The sequence below is a fragment of the Zalophus californianus genome, chromosome 5, assembly GCF_009762305.2.
Source record: "Zalophus californianus isolate mZalCal1 chromosome 5, mZalCal1.pri.v2, whole genome shotgun sequence".
Taxonomy (NCBI): domain Eukaryota; kingdom Metazoa; phylum Chordata; class Mammalia; order Carnivora; family Otariidae; genus Zalophus; species Zalophus californianus.
This window is the reverse complement of record NC_045599.1, coordinates 60,159,150-60,178,798: the sequence shown is the minus strand read 5'-3', so window position 1 is coordinate 60,178,798 and position 19,649 is coordinate 60,159,150. Positions and strand designations below refer to the sequence as shown.

The following is a 19,649-nucleotide window of genomic DNA, read 5'->3' as shown; positions in this document are numbered from 1 at the left end:
CTTTATAACAATGCTCAAATGAAATTTTATCATATTTATGAAGTTCTTTCATCCAAATGATATTCATATAGAAACATTCCTATACCAAAAAAATTCATGATTATGTGAAAAATATAAAAAAATATAAAATTCTATATACTTGCTCCTTTCCCTTTTTTACATTCATTGAAACATTTCTTCTCTTTCAAGTACTGCTATAATGGAGCACTAACAGGTTTCTATACAAAAGAATTCTCACTACCTAGCTATTTACTTAGGGATTCACATTATCAAATTACGTTCCTGCATCCTAGAATAGACACCATATAGAATATAGAGTACAAATGAGACAAAACTCAAAATAAATGTACATACATGCTGAAATAAGACTTCTACTACTTAAATTTAGAGAAATATTTCAGAAGATGGCTCAATGTTCTTATAATTCAGGGGGGCGGAATGTATGATATGAATTCTCCTTGGCTGATGAATATCAGGCATCAAATATTCAAATCATATACGTAATACCAAGGTGACTATGAATAATGGCACTTCAGGAACTTGCTTTTGTTTCACTCAGAAGCATATTTTTCCTCATCATTGGTTTAAAAAAATTATTCCAACAAAGTATCCATATAATAGATTATTCTTGAAGTTGTTTCAATCTCTACAATACTACCTGTTTAGGCTGCCTTCCAATATCTATTACTTTAATTTAAAGTAATTGTAGAAGATATCTCTTTCTCACTATAAATAAAAGTTGTATCTGTTCAAAACTGTACAAAATATTTACCTATAGTATAAAATACTAAAATTAATGTTTCTTCCAAATATATATGTTCATTTTTCCTAAAAGATATTATAACCTTTCTTCAAAGTCAGGCTCAAAGAAATTACCAATGAAGTTACTGTCTTAGGTCAACACAAGTCATCAAGGACAAGTATAGACTGAGATTCAGAAAAGCTTTTAAATGTGTCAATAAATAAAGCTTAAGGTATAACTTTCACATGTCATTCTCAGCAGCTTCTACATTTGTCCGTGTTAGCTGGGCCCCCATGTAAAAGAAAGTGAAAAAAATCTTTCAGCTGGGATTACTAAAACCTGATCATATACTATATGAAAACGGTAACAGGTTTTTGACTAAATATAAATGCTATCTGAAACAACAAACACAACTCAGAAATGAGCTTTCAAAGACAAGAGCAATAAAATTAAATATCGTACAGAAAACATTAGTTATTAATTCATAAACATTTCAACAAAAACTATCAATTCCTCAGGCTCTCTCCTGCTCGCTCCCCTCAGGCAACAAAGATTGCCATAATCTTTGTTACATACATAACTCTGGAAAAATAAAGATAGATATATAATAAAAGTTTAAATTCATTACTGATGCTAAATTCCCTTTCTCTTAAAATTGACTAAAATAAAATAGAATCAGGAAAATGTCATGCCAGAAACACAATCCTTGTTTTTGTGTTAAATTATTACGTTTTTGTGTGGAGTAGAGTCTTCTTAATTTATAAAACACTGATTTGGCACTTTGAATTCTGATTTCTTTCCCTTAAGTCTGATTGCTTTTAGGCATACATTATTATTGAACTTGACCAAGAAATAAAAGGAGAATGGAAAAACAAAACAAAACAAGCTTTCACTTGAGGACCTACTGTGTACAGTCCTGGCCTAGATTTTCTACAGAAAAATACATCTCAGTAGCTTTCAAAACTTTTCTGACACGTACATTATAAAGATAGAGCCCTAGGAACAAATTTAACCAAGGAGGTGAAAGAGCTCTACAATGAAAACTATAAAATATTGACAAAAGAAATTAAAGACAACAAATAAATGGAAAGATATCCCACATTCATGGACTGGAAGAACTAAAACTGTTTAAAAAGTCCAAATCAATCTATAGATTTAATGCAAACCCTATCAAAACTCTAATGGCATTTTTCACAGAAATAGAAAAAGCACTGGTAAAAGTCCCATGGAACCACAAATAACCCAGAAAAGCTATAGCAATCTTGAGCAAGAATAACAATGGAAACATCACACTCCTGATTTCAAATTATATTACAAAGGTATGGTATTCAAAATAGTATGGTACTGGCATAAAAGCAGACACACAGACCACTACAGAGCCCAGAAATAAACTCATATGTACACGGTTAACTTATCTTCGACAAAGGTGCCAAGACTATGCAATAGGACAGACTATACGAAAAGGATATTCCTCAACAATGTTGGGCAAACTGGAAATTACATGTGAAAGAATGAAACTGGACCCTTATCTTACACCAAACACAAAAATCAACTCAAAGTGGATTAAAGATTTAAAAGAAAATAAATAAAATCTTTAAAAAAAAAAAGATTTAAAAGTAAGACCTGAAACTGTAAAACTCTTTAGAAAACATAGGGTAAAAGGTCCTTGACAGTGGTCTTGCAATGATTTTTTTGGATCTGACACTAAAAGCACAGGCAACAAAAGCTAAAATCAACAAGTGGGACTACATCAAACTAAAAAATTTCTGCACAGCTAAAGAAATTGCTGCACAGTCAACAAATTGAAAAAGGAACCTACAAAATGGGAGAATATATTCGCAAATGAGAGATCCAATAAGGAGTTAATATCCAAAATATATAAGAAACTCATATGACTCAGCAGCGATCAATCAATAACCCAATTTAAAAATGGGCAAAGGACCTGAACAAACATTTGGAATCCAAAGAAGATACAAAAATGCCAACAGGTACCTGAAAAGATGTTCAACATTACTAATCATCAGAGAAATGCAAATCAAATACATAATGAGATATCATCTCACACTTGTTAAAAGGCTATTATCAAAAAGTTAAAGGTAACAAGTGTTGGCCAGGATGTAGAGGAAAAGGAAACTCTTATACACTGTTGGTGAAAATGTAAATTGTTACCACCTTACTGGAAAACAGTATGGAGGCTCCTCAAAAAATTAAAAATAGAACCACCATATGATCCAGCAATTCCACTTCTGGGTATATATTCAAAAGAAATAAAGTCATTATCTCAAAGAGGTATCTGCACTTCCATGTTCACTACAGCATTAAACACAATAGCCAAGATATGGAAACATCCTAAATGTCTGTCAATGGATGAATGGATAAAGAAAATGTGGCATACACACACACACACACACACACACACACACACACACACACACACACACACACACACTCATATACACATATATACACATATACATACCCACACATATACACACACAATGGAATATTATTTGGCCTTACAAAAGAAGGAAATTCTGCCATTTGCAACATGGACAAACCTGGAAGACATTATACTAAATGAAATAAGCTACACATAAAAAAATACTGCATGATCTCACTTACTTTAAATCTTAAATCTTAAAAAGTTAAATAAATAAGCAGAAAGTAGAACAGTGATTATCAGGAGCTGGGAGGTATGGGGGAAATGGGGTGATGTTGGTCAAAGCATACAAACTTGCAGTTATAATTCCAGAAATAATGTACAATATGGTGACTTTAATAATAATACATTATGTACTTGAAATTTGCTAAGAGCATAGATCTTAGTTGTTCTCACCACAAAAAACTATGGTAACTGTGTGAGATGAAGGACATTAGCTTGATTGTGGTAGTCATTTCACAATTTATAGACATTATAGTGTACAACTTAAATACATACAATTTTTGTCATCATACCTCAATAAGGCTGGAATAAAGAGGTAGGTAGGAGATGTGGGCATACACATTTTAACTACAGTTGACCTTTGAATAACACAGGTTTGAATTGCACAGGTCCACTTAGACTTTTTCCAATGAATGCAGTATAGTACTATAAGTGTATTTTCTCTTTTGTATGATTTTAACATTTGTTGTCCAGCTTACTTTAAGAATACAGTATATAATACATGTAACATACAGTAGACTATTAGAAGAATTTTTTTGGGTGTCAAAAGTCATACAAGGATTTTCAACTGCATAGGAGGTTGGCGCCCCTAATCACTGTGATGTTCAAGGGCCAACTGTATTTGAAATTCAGTGAGCTAACGCTTTACAAATATTCCCTTTTTAAATTTGTTTCTAAGAGCAATGATGAAATTTAAAAGAAAACTTTTTAAAGACAGAGCCTCTAAGAGATCTATAACCGTCCCTAAACTGTTCCTCCAAGGGTGCCAAGAGGATCCATAAAATTTTCTCCTTTCCAAAATTAAACATTATACAAGATATCTTGAGTAATTCACTCATAATCACTTTTATTTTATAATCAATACCACGAAAACCTCAGCCTAACCTCATCTCAACTAAAAATTCAAAATCAATTACTTCAATTCAATTAATATCTTCAAACTAACCAGAATTTCCAAAGAACAGTTATAATAGATAGAATTCAGGAGCTTGGTTAACTCTTGATTCCTCTACAGCCTCTTTTTTGTCCAGGCAACCATATATTCACCTAAAAGCTAGAGTGAAATAAAAGTTAATTCAGAAAGGTAATTCAGATATTTTACTTAAAGAGTTGTTTGTTAATACAGCAACTTGAAAAACACAAAAGATTTTAAAATGGAGGGAAAAAAGTAAATTCAGAGCGTATTCATTTTCAAAAACTTAAGTCTTCAGGTTTCAAAACGAAGAATATGAATTTTCAAAGTGATTAAAACTTTTACTAACAAAATATTTCCTTGGTGCTGGCTGAGCCAGCTGACTGATATATATTAATTACAATAAATTCATTATTACCAATCTTAGGTCGGTCTTCTACACTATACAGCAAGTACTGTTTCAAGTCTTCTCCATTCTATTTCTCTATTTATATTTCTCTATTTCACAGCTTGATTTACTGCACTCAGTCAATGCTATTTCAAACCTTCTCCACTATCCTCAAACCTTGGACATCCCACTTCATTCTCCCCACTCTTAATAGATAACCTTGCACAATAACCCAGAATGAAAACAGGAAGGAGCCACTCAACTATGGGAACTCCCTATCATATCTACAAACTTCCTCGTTATCTACACCAATCCTCCCCTATCCTCCCAATTCCAAAAAGCTTTTCTCTTCTCTAAAGCCAATCACTCCACCTATAAGCAGGATCCATGCCCTTTCTACCTTCTGAAGAAACTTATGATGATTGTTTTTTTCTTTGCTGAGTAGTCAATCTCCTCTCTTTCCACTAAATCTTTCCCATAAACGTTTATATGTGGTTAAACTTTCTCCAACCTTAAAAATTAAAAAAAAAACCTTTGTTCCAACTTCAAATCTTTAGCTCCTCCCCTTTACAGCCAAACTTCCCAAAAACAGTTGTATATACTTTTAGTTTCCATTTCTGTTTTCCCATTCTTCCCACAAACTATTTCAGTCTTGAATCCAGGCTCTCTTCTCTCCCTGAACAATCATATCCACCATCTTGGTTTCAATTACCATCTATATGCCAATGATTACCAAATGTACATTTCTGGTCAGTATCTTTCCTGTGAATTTCAGATCTATAATATTAAACTATCATCTCTAATATCTAATTTGATGTTTCAAATGTACGATAAAGACAACATGTCCACAGACTTCATGTGGCCCCTGTTTATCCTCCAATTCCTATTAAACACACACAAACATATTGTTCCTTTTCCATTTTGTTCCATCTCAGTGAATGATCCTACCATGAATCCATGTAGAAGACCGAAACTTAAAGTAATCCTCAGTACCTTCTTCTCTAATCTAGTGGTTCTCAACCAGAGGCAATTCTGTACCCACCCACCCACCCCCACTCCCACCAGCCACCCCCAGCCCCCCACCCCCACCCAGGGGACATTTGGCAATGTCTGTTGACTTTTGTTTCTCTTAACAGGATTGGTGGCATCTAGTGAGTTAAAGCCAGAAATGCAGCTAGACATTCTAAGATGCACAAGACAGCCTCTCCACCTTAAAGAAAGTTGCTCCAAAATGTCAAGAGTCAAGAGGCCTAATAGGTGACATAATCTAATCAAATCACCAAATCCTATCAATTCCAATTCCCAAATACAGCTTAAATCCAATAATTTCTCTTCATCTTAACTACCAACACTGCATAATTCAAGGCACCACTACCTTTTACCTAGAATAGAATCCAATAACTTCCTACATCTATCCTTGTTCAAATTCCACAGTGAAGTCAAAATAATTTTAACTTCTCTCTCTTCCCTGCCTAAAAAACACCCTGCATGGTATATCACTGCTCTTAGGCTGAACACCAAAGTAACATACTAGTGTTTGGCCCTCGCCCCACTTCTCCTACCACACTTCAGCCACTTTCCCCTCATCAACCAAACTCTAGCCACCTTGGCCTCCTTTCAGATCTTGCATACTCCATGTTCCTTTCTACAGGAGGACCTTCAAAGATACTGTTCCTTCTCTCTGAAGCATTCTCTCCAACCCCACCACTCTTTCCCTAGTTAACCCCTACTCATCCTTCAGATCTCAGCTAAAACATTACCTCCTCTAGACCTTCCCTGACCTCAAAAACACTCTCTCAGAACTGCAATTTTCCTTCACTGAACTTACAAATATATAAATAAAACTGTGATTTGAATGGCCATTCTTTAACGGTTCTCCCTCTCACTATACTGTGTGTATATGGTAAAGAGACCGTGACCATGTATATTTAGCACAACACTGTGGTACAACATTGTAGCACATAGATAACAGCACTCACAAGTATTTGTTGAATAATAAATAAAAACAGAATCTAGTCTACTCCCAAGAGTTTCATTACAGGAGACTTCAGAATTTGTATCTCTGGCCCTGCTTTGCTTCTGAAATATATACTGCCAATTCAACTACAACATATTTTTCTACAATACCAATTAGCTTATAGACAATTGATAAGTAGGTGAATGGTATCAATTCAACATGTTAGTTAATTTGAACACGGAGCTGAAATTCTACATCATAACCTTCATGAGAAAGAAAAAGAATTCCTCAGTTTGGCTGCTGCACAGTAGGAGTCCTTATAGATCTAACACAACTAAAAATAAGTTCCCACCTATTTGGGTTCCCACTATATTGACGGTTCCCACTCAATAAAGCATCCCGTCAGCCTCAGACAGCTCTCTGCTGATGTATTTCCCTCTGTGTCTATAACAGCAGCCTCACTGACTCAGAGCTCCACTTTTAACTGCCTTGTCTCAATGTCCACCACAAGGCAGTATCCCAACTCTATTTTGTATATTTTTAATATCCCCTGCAGCAGCATCCAGCCATACGAAGCCGCCTACTGGTCTGACCAAGTTATTTCCCAAGGCATCAGTTACTACTCTTGATAGTGTTCTGGTTACAAAATTGTTTAAATTTTGAGTAGCCTACTCCAGCTCTATTTTCCCATAGCCCTATATTCTTAGTGAGCAATATTCAGAATACAAGCTTTCTCAAGTGCACAAAAATTACAGATCTTACCATGGTTCCAAATAGTTCTTGACTAGTTCCTCAATTAATTTATATACCCCAAATCTATATTCCTTATCTCTGTTAGTAGTCCAAAATCAAATCATTGGAGCCACAAATGCCTCTCTCTCTCTCTTCCCTATATTCAATGATTCCACACATTCTACCAATTTTCCTTATGCATGGTCTCTCACATCTTTCTCACTACCGTATGCCATAACTGAAAGCTTCAGCACGTCTCATCTGAGTGAATTTAACAGCCTTCAAGGTAATAATAATCCATCTTCCAGGCCCTCCTTATTCCAAGCTCAACTCCACTATATCACAAGAACCATCTTCTCCAAAATGCCAATCTGATTGTGCTATTCCTCTACTCAAAAACCTTCAGTGGCATTCTACTGCGCATTCAAGGCCTGAAACCACTACCCCATTTTTATTTCACACTGAAGCTCCCATTCACTTCACACTGTAGCAGAGGTAAACAGAGGTAAACAATACAAATCATTGAACACACTGCTGGCAAAGAAAGATACTTATTAGTATTAGCACTACTGTCACAGATTACCTGGTGTTATAGTCAATGCTAAGAATGTCATCTCCCTACCCTTGATTTTAAGCATCTTAAGTTCCTCCTCTTTGTATTATCAGAGACAAGGGTCAAATCTCAGTTGTGTCACTTACTAGCTGTGACCTTGAGCAAGTTATTTAGCTTTCTGAGCCTCAGTAAAATTAGGGTAATATCCATGTCATGGGGTTGTTGAAAAGACTAAATGACATAACATATGTAGAATGCCTAGAAGAGAAAAGACATCAATAAATGTTAGTTTTCTTTAAAAGTGTTCGCTTAAAGAATGAACACAGAACTAATCGCTTGCCTTCTTTCCCCTACAACTAGGCAAGTAGAGAGTAGCACTCAAAGAAATTGCCTTAACAACAAAATATATCTTTATGTTTCTGAAATAAATGCTTACTCCAAAAACGTAAGATTTAAGAGAATCTTTTCCTATGTTATTAAGCAAAGTTATTGATATGGAACCATACTTTACTAGATGATACATACTGATATAAATTATGTTATTAAATTTACTGAGACTCAACATATATTTAGTCTATATGCAGAACTAGCAGTTATTTAGTTAGTTCTAATAGTTAACTATTAAACATATAAATACATGCAAAAATATAGAAAGCTTCAATACTTATAAATTCCATAAAAAATGAGCCTGCATACATACATTAAAAACCCACATATAGTAAAAGATTCTTAATGTTCACTCAAAGAATTGGTCGGATTTGATTTACACCACAGGCTTTCACATTATAGTATTACAAGAGTTTCTTTAAAATGAGAAAGCAAAGAAAGGAGAAAGAATGGGGGGCTGGGAGGGAGGAGGAGGAACAGTACCAAAACTTCTCAAGTTAGTCTTTTCCCATTTTACTTTGCCTCTTCCTCCCTCCTGCCATTTTCACCTAACTGCTTTCCTACTTCATAATAACAAAAAAAAATGACAGAATCTTTTTAATAAATAGTGCTGGGACAACTGGACTAACAGCAAAAGAATGAAGTTGGACCTCTACTTCATATCATATAAAAATTAACTCAAAATGGACCAAAGACCTACATCTAAGAGCTAAAACTATAAAATTCTCAGAGTAACACACAGACATTAATCTTTGTGACACTGGATAGGCAATGGTTTCTCATATATGACACCAAAAGCTCCAGCAACCAAAGAAAAACAGATAAATTGGACTTCATTAAAATGAAAAGCTTTTGTGTCTCAAAGAAACACACCATCAAGAAAGGAAAAAGACAAACCACAGAATGGGAGAATATATTTGCAAATCATAAATCTGATAAAGGTCTAATATTGAGAATTATAAAGAACTCTTACAACTCAACAATAAAAAATAAATAACCCAATTAAAAATGGGCAAAAGATCTGAACAGTTTTCCAAAGAAGATACACAAATGGCCAACCTGCAAATGAAAAGATGACCAACATCATTAATCATTAGCAAAATGGAACTCAAAATCACAATGAGATACCATTTCATACCCACCAGGATGGCTATAATCAAAAAAACAGACAATAATGAGTGCTGGCAAGGATGGAGAGAGATTGGAACACTTATACACTGTTGGTGAGAATGTAAAATGGTGTAGCCACTTTAGAAAACACTTTGACAGTTCCTCAAAAAGTTATAGAGTTACCACATAACCCAGCAATTTCACTTCTAGATATATACCCAAGAGAAATGAAAATATGTCCACACAAAAACTTGTACACAGATTTTCAGAGTAGCATTATTCAGTATAGTCAAAGAGCAGAAACAGCCCCAAAGTTGATCAACTGATGAATACATTAACAAAATAGGATATATCAATACAATGGAATATTATTTAACTGTAAAAGGAGACAAAGAAGTGACACATGCCACATGCATGGATGAACCTTAATAATATGCTAAGTGAAAAAAAGCAAGACAACACAATGTATGATTCCATTTATATGAAATGTCCAAAATAAGCAAATCCATAGAGATAAAAAATCAACTGGTGGTTGCCAAGGGCAGGGGGGCAGCGTGGGAAGGTTAGGGATGGGGAAGGGACTGCTACTGGGTACAAGATTTCTCCTGGGGATGATGAAAACATACTAGAATTAGATAGTGGTGATGGCTGCAGAACTTTGCAAATATACTAAAAACCACTGAATCATACACTTAAAAAGAATGAAATTTATGATAGTTCTATCTCAAAGAAAAAAAAGAATGATAAAGGAATAAAAAGCAGCACAACTAAAGAATGAAGCAAGCGTTCTTTTTTTGACCCAACATTTTCTGCACACTCACTATATTCCAGACCTATGCTGGTTGCCAGGAACCCAAAGATGAGTAAAACAAAGTCACTACACTCTTCAGGATCATTCCCCTCAGCCTACAAATGTCATATTTCTTAAAAATGGAGCAGCTTTGAAAATGCAAAAACAGCAAATATAAGCCATAGACAAGCCAAGAGAATGCAGATATTTACATTATAAACTCTTCTAAATTACCTAGAATTTTTTTGGTGGGGGGGGATGGATATGCTTCTAATGTTAGTGGTTAAATAACTCATTGTTCCCCAATGATGACAATGTCATTTTTCAAAAATTATTTAATAGCTTCATTTCATTTATTTGAAATGCTTTTCACAAATAATATTGCTAGATAAATCTTTCTCTTCATTGTTATCACTCTGAATGTATTAGTTTCTCAGTGACTCCTGGATTTTCTATTTTTGATATTCAAAAACCTCATGACAAACACAAATATCCCAAGAGAAAATGCTTTTTGACACTTTATTACAATAACCACATAAATATGTGTTTCTCTGTAATAAAAGTAACAAGAGTTCTCTAAACTAAGAAATCAAATGTTCTGAGCCCTAATCCAGATTTTTATGAATCAGAGAAAATCTGATTTCCTGATATGAAAGCTGCACTTAAATAAAAGAACAGCTAACAAAAAATTTAAAAAATCAAATTTAGACAGAAAACTGTTAAGTAGTTTAAACAGAGCAAAAAAGGCATATTCTACTTAATCCAAAACATTAGGTATTTCTGATATTTTTAATACATTATATTAACTTCCCAAAAGGTAAAACTAAAATCTACATTATTATTACCTTATCTTTGGCCTCGGGCAGTGTGATTTCTCTAGGTTCTAAAAATGGTATTTCTCGAAAAGGTGGAACACATCTGACTATATCTGGTACATAGTGTGTATGAAACAATGGCGGCATTGAGTATCTTCTTTCACCTGATAAAGGCACTATGTGGTTAACTATAGTTGGCTCTTGGTGGGGTGAATGGAAACGCTGCCGTTTACCGTCAAGAGGAAGGTTTTTTTCATCGCTTAATCTCCTGAAAACAAGCAATATACCTTAGTGATTAAAGATATAACTTTCTAATAACAAACAGAAAACAATTAAAAATATATAAATAATACCAATAATGACTAATAATACAGCAAGGCCACATTATTAGCTCTATATGAATCTTAAAATATTCATTGTGAGCACAAAAGATGCCTTAGAAAAACACCTTAGGAAAAACAAATAGTAATAATGCATATTAAAAAAAAACTACATATGTACATCAGGGTTAGTCACCTACATTTGAACTACCCCCAATGTTTTATCTCACCAGTGAAAACTTTGTAGGAAAACTTCTATTCATAGAAACACTAACAATAAAAACCCAAATTCTAACATAGGGAGAAAAGATTAAGTGAACTGAGAGTTATATATTTTAAAAGGCTCTTAAAGGGGCACCTGGCTGTCAGTAGAGCATGTGACTCCTGATCTCTACGTTGTGAGTTCGAGCCCCACATTGGGTGTAGAGATTAAAAATAAAATCTTAAAAAATAATAATAAGTAAATTTATTTATATATATATATAAAAAGGCTCTTTAAGTCCACCTATGTTCTGGCTCATCAGTTGGAAAGATCATATTAAAAAGCTATAAAGACAATGAACAACCAAAGAAATATGAAAACTAACTGCATTTCAGATAACAGTAATGTATTAATGTTAAATTTCTTGGGCATGACAAATGCATTTTGGTTATATAGGAGAAGATCCTTGGTTCTTAGGAGGAACACACTAATGTGCTTTGGGGTAGAATGAAGTGATGTCTACAACTTTTTCATAGAAAAAGTTTGGAAAAAAAGTAGGGGTAAAGAGAAAAAGAAGCCAAAAAAGACAATAAATATAGCACAACTTTAATGAATCTAGGTAAACAGCATACAGGGTTTTATTGTACTATTCTTTAAATTTTTCTGGAGGCAGAAATTTTTCAAAATAATAAAGCAAAAGGAAATAATTAAAAAATAATTATTTGTTTAAAAAAATACTTCATTGATACATTAAGTTGTTCATACAGATAATAATTTAGGCCATGGGAAATGGTCTGATTGCTTTTAAGCTCTAAAATTCTATGGGTCATAGCCACCTGAAGGTTTTCATTACAACACTCCTTTAGGATCACCCCAATTCCTCACTCCTTGATCCACAAAATAAGTGGGTATACAATGCTAACAAGAGTATATTTAATATCTTTTAATATAAAAATGATTTAGCTTTATATGCTAAATAGGTTCTATTGAGAATGCCAATTTTAGTTTTTAAAATATGTGTAACTATGAGCCAATGGAATTTGTTTTCATTTGTGATTCACAAGTTAGCTATCCAGACAACTTCAAAAAAATTAAAATCTGAATAAAGTCAATACTTTTAGCATCATTATATAGCTTTCCACAACAACTCTGAAGAACTCACAGTGCTTCTAAGCAGAGGATCTAGAGCCAGACCGCCTGGGTTCAAATCCCAATTGCGCTTCCACCTGAATAACTAGTTACTTAACCTCTGTGTGCCTCATCTTTCTCAACAGAAGAGGAATAACATACCTCATAGAGTGTTGTGAAACTTAATCAAATTATTTGTAAAGTCCTAAGAACAATGCCAATTACATGAGTCATCAATAAATAAAAAAAAAAAAAGGGGGGGGGGCGGACGCCCGGGTGGCTCAGTCGGTTAAGAGTCTGCCTTCGGCTCAGTTCACGATCCCAGGGTCCTGGGACTGAGCCCCATATCACGCTTCTTGCTCAGCGGGGAGCCTGCTTCTCCCTCTGCCTACCACTCCCCCTGCTTGCATGCTCTCTCTCACTCACTGACAAACAAACAAATAAATAAATAATACTTAGCTAGTGTTATTTTTAATTGGATGTAAAGTTATGGAATATTTACATAGGCTTTAAACAGTAATATCTTACAAGTACTGCCAAATTTTATTTTAATAATCATCTCTAAAGTTCTATTATAATTACTTTGTAATACACCCATTACTTTTAACTGGTTAAAATTAATTGACTCTCATTTCTCTGTAGAAAGCTTTAAGTCATGCAGAAATTTTTACGAATACTTATTAAGGAACCTTACCTGTATAAGATTTAGATAAATCAAATAGTAAACTTTACTAGAAAAAAGGTATTTATGGGCTGAACTGTGTACTCTCAAAGTTCTTATAGTTAAGCCCTAATTCCCAGTACCTCAAAATGTGGTTTTGGACATTTGGCCTTTAAAAAATTATAATGGTGTCATTAAAATGAGCCCTAATCCAATATGACTAGTGTCCTTAGAAGAAGAGGAGATTAGGACACAGAAAACACAGACAGAGGAATGACCATGTAGGACACAGAGAAGGCAGCCATCTACAAGCCAAGCAGGGAGGCCTCAGAAGACACCAAACCTGCCAACACCTTGATCTTTTGGACCTCTGGCCTCCAGAATTGTGAGAAAATAAATTTCTGTTGCTGATGTACTTTGTTACAGTAGCTCTAGCAAACTAATACAGAAAACCATCTCATTTAGTTAATATCTCAATTCAAAGTAATATTCTGAAGAAATATAGCTTCACTCCATCTAAAATTTGCTGTGTCAGGAATAAATCAACAAAAATATCCCTAAACTTTTTTAAATATATAGAAGTTTTAAAATTCTCTGATAGGACTGATCGCACAGGTTCCAGAAAATAAAACTTAGGGCATAGTACCCACCCAATCTTAATACAGGAAACAGTGATCTACAGTTCTGAGACATGCCAACTCTTCTTTTAAAATAATTAAGAAGTACTTACTTCCTTCCTCGAAATAACGGAGATGTTGAGGTCTGTATTGGACTGACATTTCCATATGTCAACTGCTGTAAAGACACAGCTCTTGACAAGCTACCAAAAACAGATAAAAAACAGTAGTAAACATTTTTACCTTAAAAACAAAAAACCAATTTCATAAGAACTAAATATATTTCACTGATCAAAAGAACACAAGACAATGACATTTTAACTTCAAATGTTTCATATAAAAAGAGTTTGTGTCAAGTAGAAAACAAAATTTATAAACGATATGGACCAAAGTATCACCATACTTACTCTGTATTCTGAAAGTTGAACTGTGCATCTATAAGCTGCTGGTGTGAATAAAGAGTTGGTGACAGGGCGAAGAAGTTATTATGTTGTTGATGGTTTGGGGTGAAAGGCGGGCGACCCAAAATTGAGTTTGGGAACATGCTCTTGTTCACTAAAAGTGAACATGTATTCTTCTACCTAGAATAGTTTTAAAAAACAAATTATTATATCTTAAAAATATTGAACCCTAACTAGTATCTACTATTTAAAGCAATTAGTTACCAAGTTATGAATTTCATTTGCAAAGTTATTTCAAAAGCTTAAACAGATTTCTAAGTCCCACTACAGGTAACAAAAAATTTGCTAATAATGAATTTTTTTAACTTTACTTTTTTTATTTTTTGCTAATAATGAATTTTAAATCTAAAAATATTATTCAAATGATAGTAAAATATATGCAAGTTTCTAATTTCTGATGAATGTACCCTAATATCAACACATCTTTCAGAAATCAAGTTATCACCATATACTCTGATAAAACAGAAACCACCCAATACAGACATTTAATGAAGCCATACAGACTCTTATGTTTATACCCAATCTAATTTATTCAAAGGTGTAAGCCATAATATGACAACCCGATTCCTAGGATATAAATCTTACAGATCTTCTTAGAGATCTGCTCAAACAAGGGAAGGAATCTGTACTGCCTAATAACTCTAAAATTCTGAGATTCACTTCAAAGTCTAAATAACTTATATAAAGGATGTCCAGTAAAAGAGCTTGTTCCACGGCAATGGGGAAAATTTATACACAGTAGTCCCCCCCTTATCCACGATTTCATTTTCTGTGGTTTCAGTTATCTGTGGTCAACTGCAGCCCAGAAGCAGATGATCCTCCTTCTGACATATCATCAGGTCAATAGTAGCCTAACAATATGTCACATACACACATCATTCACCTCACTTCATCTCATCACATAGGCATTTTATCACCTATAGCATCATCACAAGAAAGGTGAATACAGTATAAGACATTCTGAGAGACAACATTCATAAAACCTTTATTACAGTAGATTATTGTTTCTATTTTCTTATTAGTTGTGCTTAATTTATAAATTAAACTTTATCATAGGTTGTATATATAGGAAAAAAACAGTGTGTGTGTGTGTGTGTGTATATATATATGTGTGTGTGTATGTATATATATATATATATATATATATATATATATATATATATATAGGGTTCGGTAGTACCCAGTTTTAGCCATCCCTGGGGGTCTTGGACTATCTCCTCTGAGGATGGGGGGGGGCTACTATACAAAGCAATCAGAACCATTCACTGACCCAGGCAAGAGACTAGATATTTATACTTTGCAATGACTGATCCCAAAAGGCTGTAAACTTACAAAGAATAGGTTAAGGTAACAAACTGAAAACAAGTATTAAGTAAAATCAACAAAGTGAAAATAGGATCCCCAGCCCATCTCCCATGAGTCAATAAGAAAACTCAGGGCGCCTGGGTGGCTCAGTTGGTTCAGCAACTGCCTTCAGCTCGGGTCATGATCCTGGAGTCCTGGGATCGAGTCCCGCATCGGGCTCCCTGCTCAGCGGGGAGTCTGCTTCTCCCTCTGACCCTCCCCCCTCTCATGTGCTCTCTCTCTCTCTCTCATTCTCGCTTTCTCAAATAAATAAATAAATGAAATCTAAAAAAAAAATAAGAAAACTCATCTACAGAATAACTGAGAAAGAAACTATATAATATGGTAACCAAAGAACCTATAATATAGTAACAGTTTTCCACCAAGGAGAAGTTAAGCTTGCTAGCAAACTACAGTGAAGCCTACTACTGAGCTGCCCATCCATACAAACAGAGCTTGCTTTTTGTGATTAGATTTCTAGTACCTCTCATGTAAAATAAACATCCACAGATCACTGTCAGAAAAAAAGATCAAGGAATAAACAAAAACAATGCCAAGAACAAATTAAAAGTGAAAAAAAATTAATTTAAGAAACTGCATACATAAAACAAGAATATGCTGTTTTCAGGGCACCTGGGTGGCTCAGTCAGTTGAGCGTCCAACTCTTGATTTCAGCTCAGGTTGTGATCACAGGGTCCTGAGATCAAGCCCTGCCATCAGCCTCCCCACTCAGCACAGTCTGCTTCTCTCTTCCTCTGCCCCTCCCCCTGCTCACACATTCCTCTCTCTCTCTCTCCAATAAGTAAATAAATCTTAAAAAAAAAAAAAGAATATACTTAAAAGCAAAAAAGGCTCTTGGAAATTACAAAATTGAAAGCAGAAATACTGAGTAAAAACTTAAAAGGTAACACTGAGGAAATCTCTTAGAAGAAAAAGGAAAAATGGGTGAGGGTAGAAAGGAGGCAGGACAGTAAGAGAAAAAATAAAAGAGAATCAAATTATATGGTCCAACATGCAACATAACAGAAGTTCCTGTAGAAGAGAGAAAACACAGAGAAGGAAATTATCAAATAAATAACACAAGAAAATGTCCAGGACTGAAGAAAACCAATCCTGAGAATTAAAGGACCTAATGAGTACAAAGTCCATTAAAAATATATATATGCATCAAGGTATGGTCAATTTCGGAATATCAGGGAAAAGAGGCTTATAAAATATTACAGAAGAGGAAAATGTTATAAAAGGGCTGACAATCAAAATGTCTTTAAACTCCCTAATAGCAACAGAGGAAACCATAAGACAATGAAGTCAGTGCCTTCAAGTCTCTGAAGGAAATGCTCTCAAGCAGTAATTCCATACCCAGGTATAATATCAAGGCAAGGTAGAATAAAAACATGTTCAGACATGTAAGGTATCAAAAAACAAAACAAAACCTGGGATCTAGGAAAAGGGAGATCTGCTGTAGGGCAGAGACAAAGTAAATACCCTAGGATGATGGTGAAGGGAAGCTACCAGCTTAAATTAGAGCCAAGAAGATAAAGTGTTTCAAGAAGATAGCCAAGGAGAAAAAAACTTAAAACTTTACTGAAAGATTTCCTGATGTATCTGACCACCAAGAGGAGTTCTGCTAACAGAGCAGAAATAATCATAGAAACAGAAAAGTAGCAGGTTAAAAAGAAATTACTAAACAAACAAACAAAACTCAAAAAGTCATATAAAAAAGAAAATATAATCATTACCTATTTGGTTCTCACAATAACACAAACATTAAAAATACTAGTTTAAACAAAAATTATAATAAATTTATTATATATCATTTATTACATATTATATTTAAGGATTACATACACATTATATACAGTTACATGTTCATATACATCACAATTTAATGATAAGAAAGGGTACATAAAGGTGCTTAGTCCTCATTTTCAGCAGATGTCAATTTTAAAAACTGGCTATAGAAATTTTTTAAGCTTTTTTTTTTTTTTTAGAACAACAGAGGAAAATAACACTTAAGCAGCTTAAAAAAATGTAGCTGCCTCTGGGTATTGAGACCAGATGGTTGGAAAAATTGGAGCAGGAGAAAATAGGAGAGAAAAAGACAAAGATCTGGGAAGAAACTAATAAATTACTCATACAAATTTTGTTGTTTTTTTTTTCAATTTTGTAAAATTTAAATTCCCGAGGCTGGCCACAGATAATGAGATTCACCAGTCCAGGCTTCAAAATGGATTGTGAACAAGAATCTTGGGCCACCATCAGATCTCATCCCAAGTGCCCAACTCCCTAATGTGAATGCGAGACAAGGTGTTACCTTCAGAAAACAAGAATTTACCAACTCTTTTCAAAGGTCTATACCTCTTATTATAGGAGATTTAAAAAAAAAAAAATCAATCCTATCATAATTGCTAAGCTGTACTGATTTTCACTGCTCAGAGGAAATGGAAATTATCTTGAACCAAGCAGGATTCCAGACAATCCTTTATTAAAAGTACACTCAATCACAGAAAGCAAGATTAAAGACAAGCAACTAAAGACTTGCTCTACCTTTTGCCCAGGTTCATGCTCTTTTCTTTCTTGGCCTTCTTTATTCTGCTTCCCTGTCCCAAACTCCCATAAACATAATTCCTATCATAAGATTCATGAGAAAATGACATTAAATATAATTCATCATAATGAATTTTTCTTGGTATTTCATTTTGTTGGAATACAGATACTATAGATCCGATCAAACAAGGGAAGGAATTTATATTCAGAAAAGCTAAAATTAAAATGTCCTATTTTCAGATTTATTGAAATCAGTTCATAGTTAAAATTCGAAACCCTTTGTTTACATCTATAAATTATATGCTTGTGTTTTTCCTCTGGACCCAAATAAAGTCCCATACACATGCACTCAGACTTGGAAGACCCCAAACGATATGACAGCCCAGACTTCACCTTATTTCTATCCCAAGACATGTTAAGATCCAAACTAGGAGTAAGTCAAAAGGTGTCTTGTGCCCCAGTAGTACTCAACAAAGCTAATGACCAAATTATCCAAGGCTTAAGAGCTTACAATGATTACTTAGCCAAGTTTACCTTAGGGCAGGTATCTAGTTCAGCCTATCCCAAATTCCCAGATAAGCATCGAAGCTTTTGCAGGCCCTCCACAATAAAGTATCTGTCAGGTTCTCCTCATTATGAATCTTGGCCCTCCAGTCTAGCTCTTAACTAGGACAGCCCTCACAGTAAGATCATTCCTATGGGAATGGCATTCAATGCCCCACAACATAGGCATCCTGCATGACGATGAGGAAGTAAAACAAAAGTCTATGAATTTCAGTTCTTCCTTCTAATATTTTTTCTAATACCTTTCAACAGTGATATTGATGAAGATAAGAATAATCTAAAATAATCCAAAAAAACGAAAGAATCCAAAAATAATAATCTATCACAAACAATACAAGGGATCATCTTTTAAACAGAATATAGAGTTCTATTTTTTTTTTTTAAGATTTTATTTATTTATCTGAGAGAGAGAGAGCACAAGCAGGGGGGAGCAGCAGAGGCAGAGGGCGAAGTAGGCAAGCAAGGAGCCCGATGCGAGACTCGATCCCAGGACCCCGGAATCATGACCCCAGCAAAAGGCAGACGCTTAACTGACTGAGCCACCCAGGCATCCCCAGAATATAGAGTTTTAGAGTATAAAATCCAGCAAACCTATTACCACTGCAGCATTAAGGAGACATCTATCAAATTTTAAATATTTTTCTTTATATTCCGAATGAAAGGCTTCTTCACTAAGTCTACTGGATGATCTACATAAAACACTATTCCACATTAACTGTGGTAGCAGGTATAAGAATTGCATGATAAATAAATACA

The 19,649-nt window shown here is 34.4% G+C and overlaps 1 protein-coding gene across 2 annotated transcripts in view; it reads right to left on the bottom strand.

The window, feature by feature from the left end:
• Positions 1–19,649, bottom strand: part of TENT2 (terminal nucleotidyltransferase 2) — a 68,171-nt gene that overhangs the window by 45,603 nt on the left and 2,919 nt on the right. For both annotated transcript variants that reach the window (XM_027605042.2, XM_027605043.2), the window contains 3 exons: positions 14,385–14,558; positions 14,091–14,180; positions 11,080–11,317 (listed from right to left, as the gene is read on the bottom strand). In XM_027605042.2, coding sequence (XP_027460843.1) covers positions 11,080–11,317; positions 14,091–14,180; positions 14,385–14,521 — 465 coding nt within the window. In that variant the 5' untranslated portion in view covers positions 14,522–14,558. The remainder of the gene's footprint in view (positions 1–11,079; positions 11,318–14,090; positions 14,181–14,384; positions 14,559–19,649) is intronic.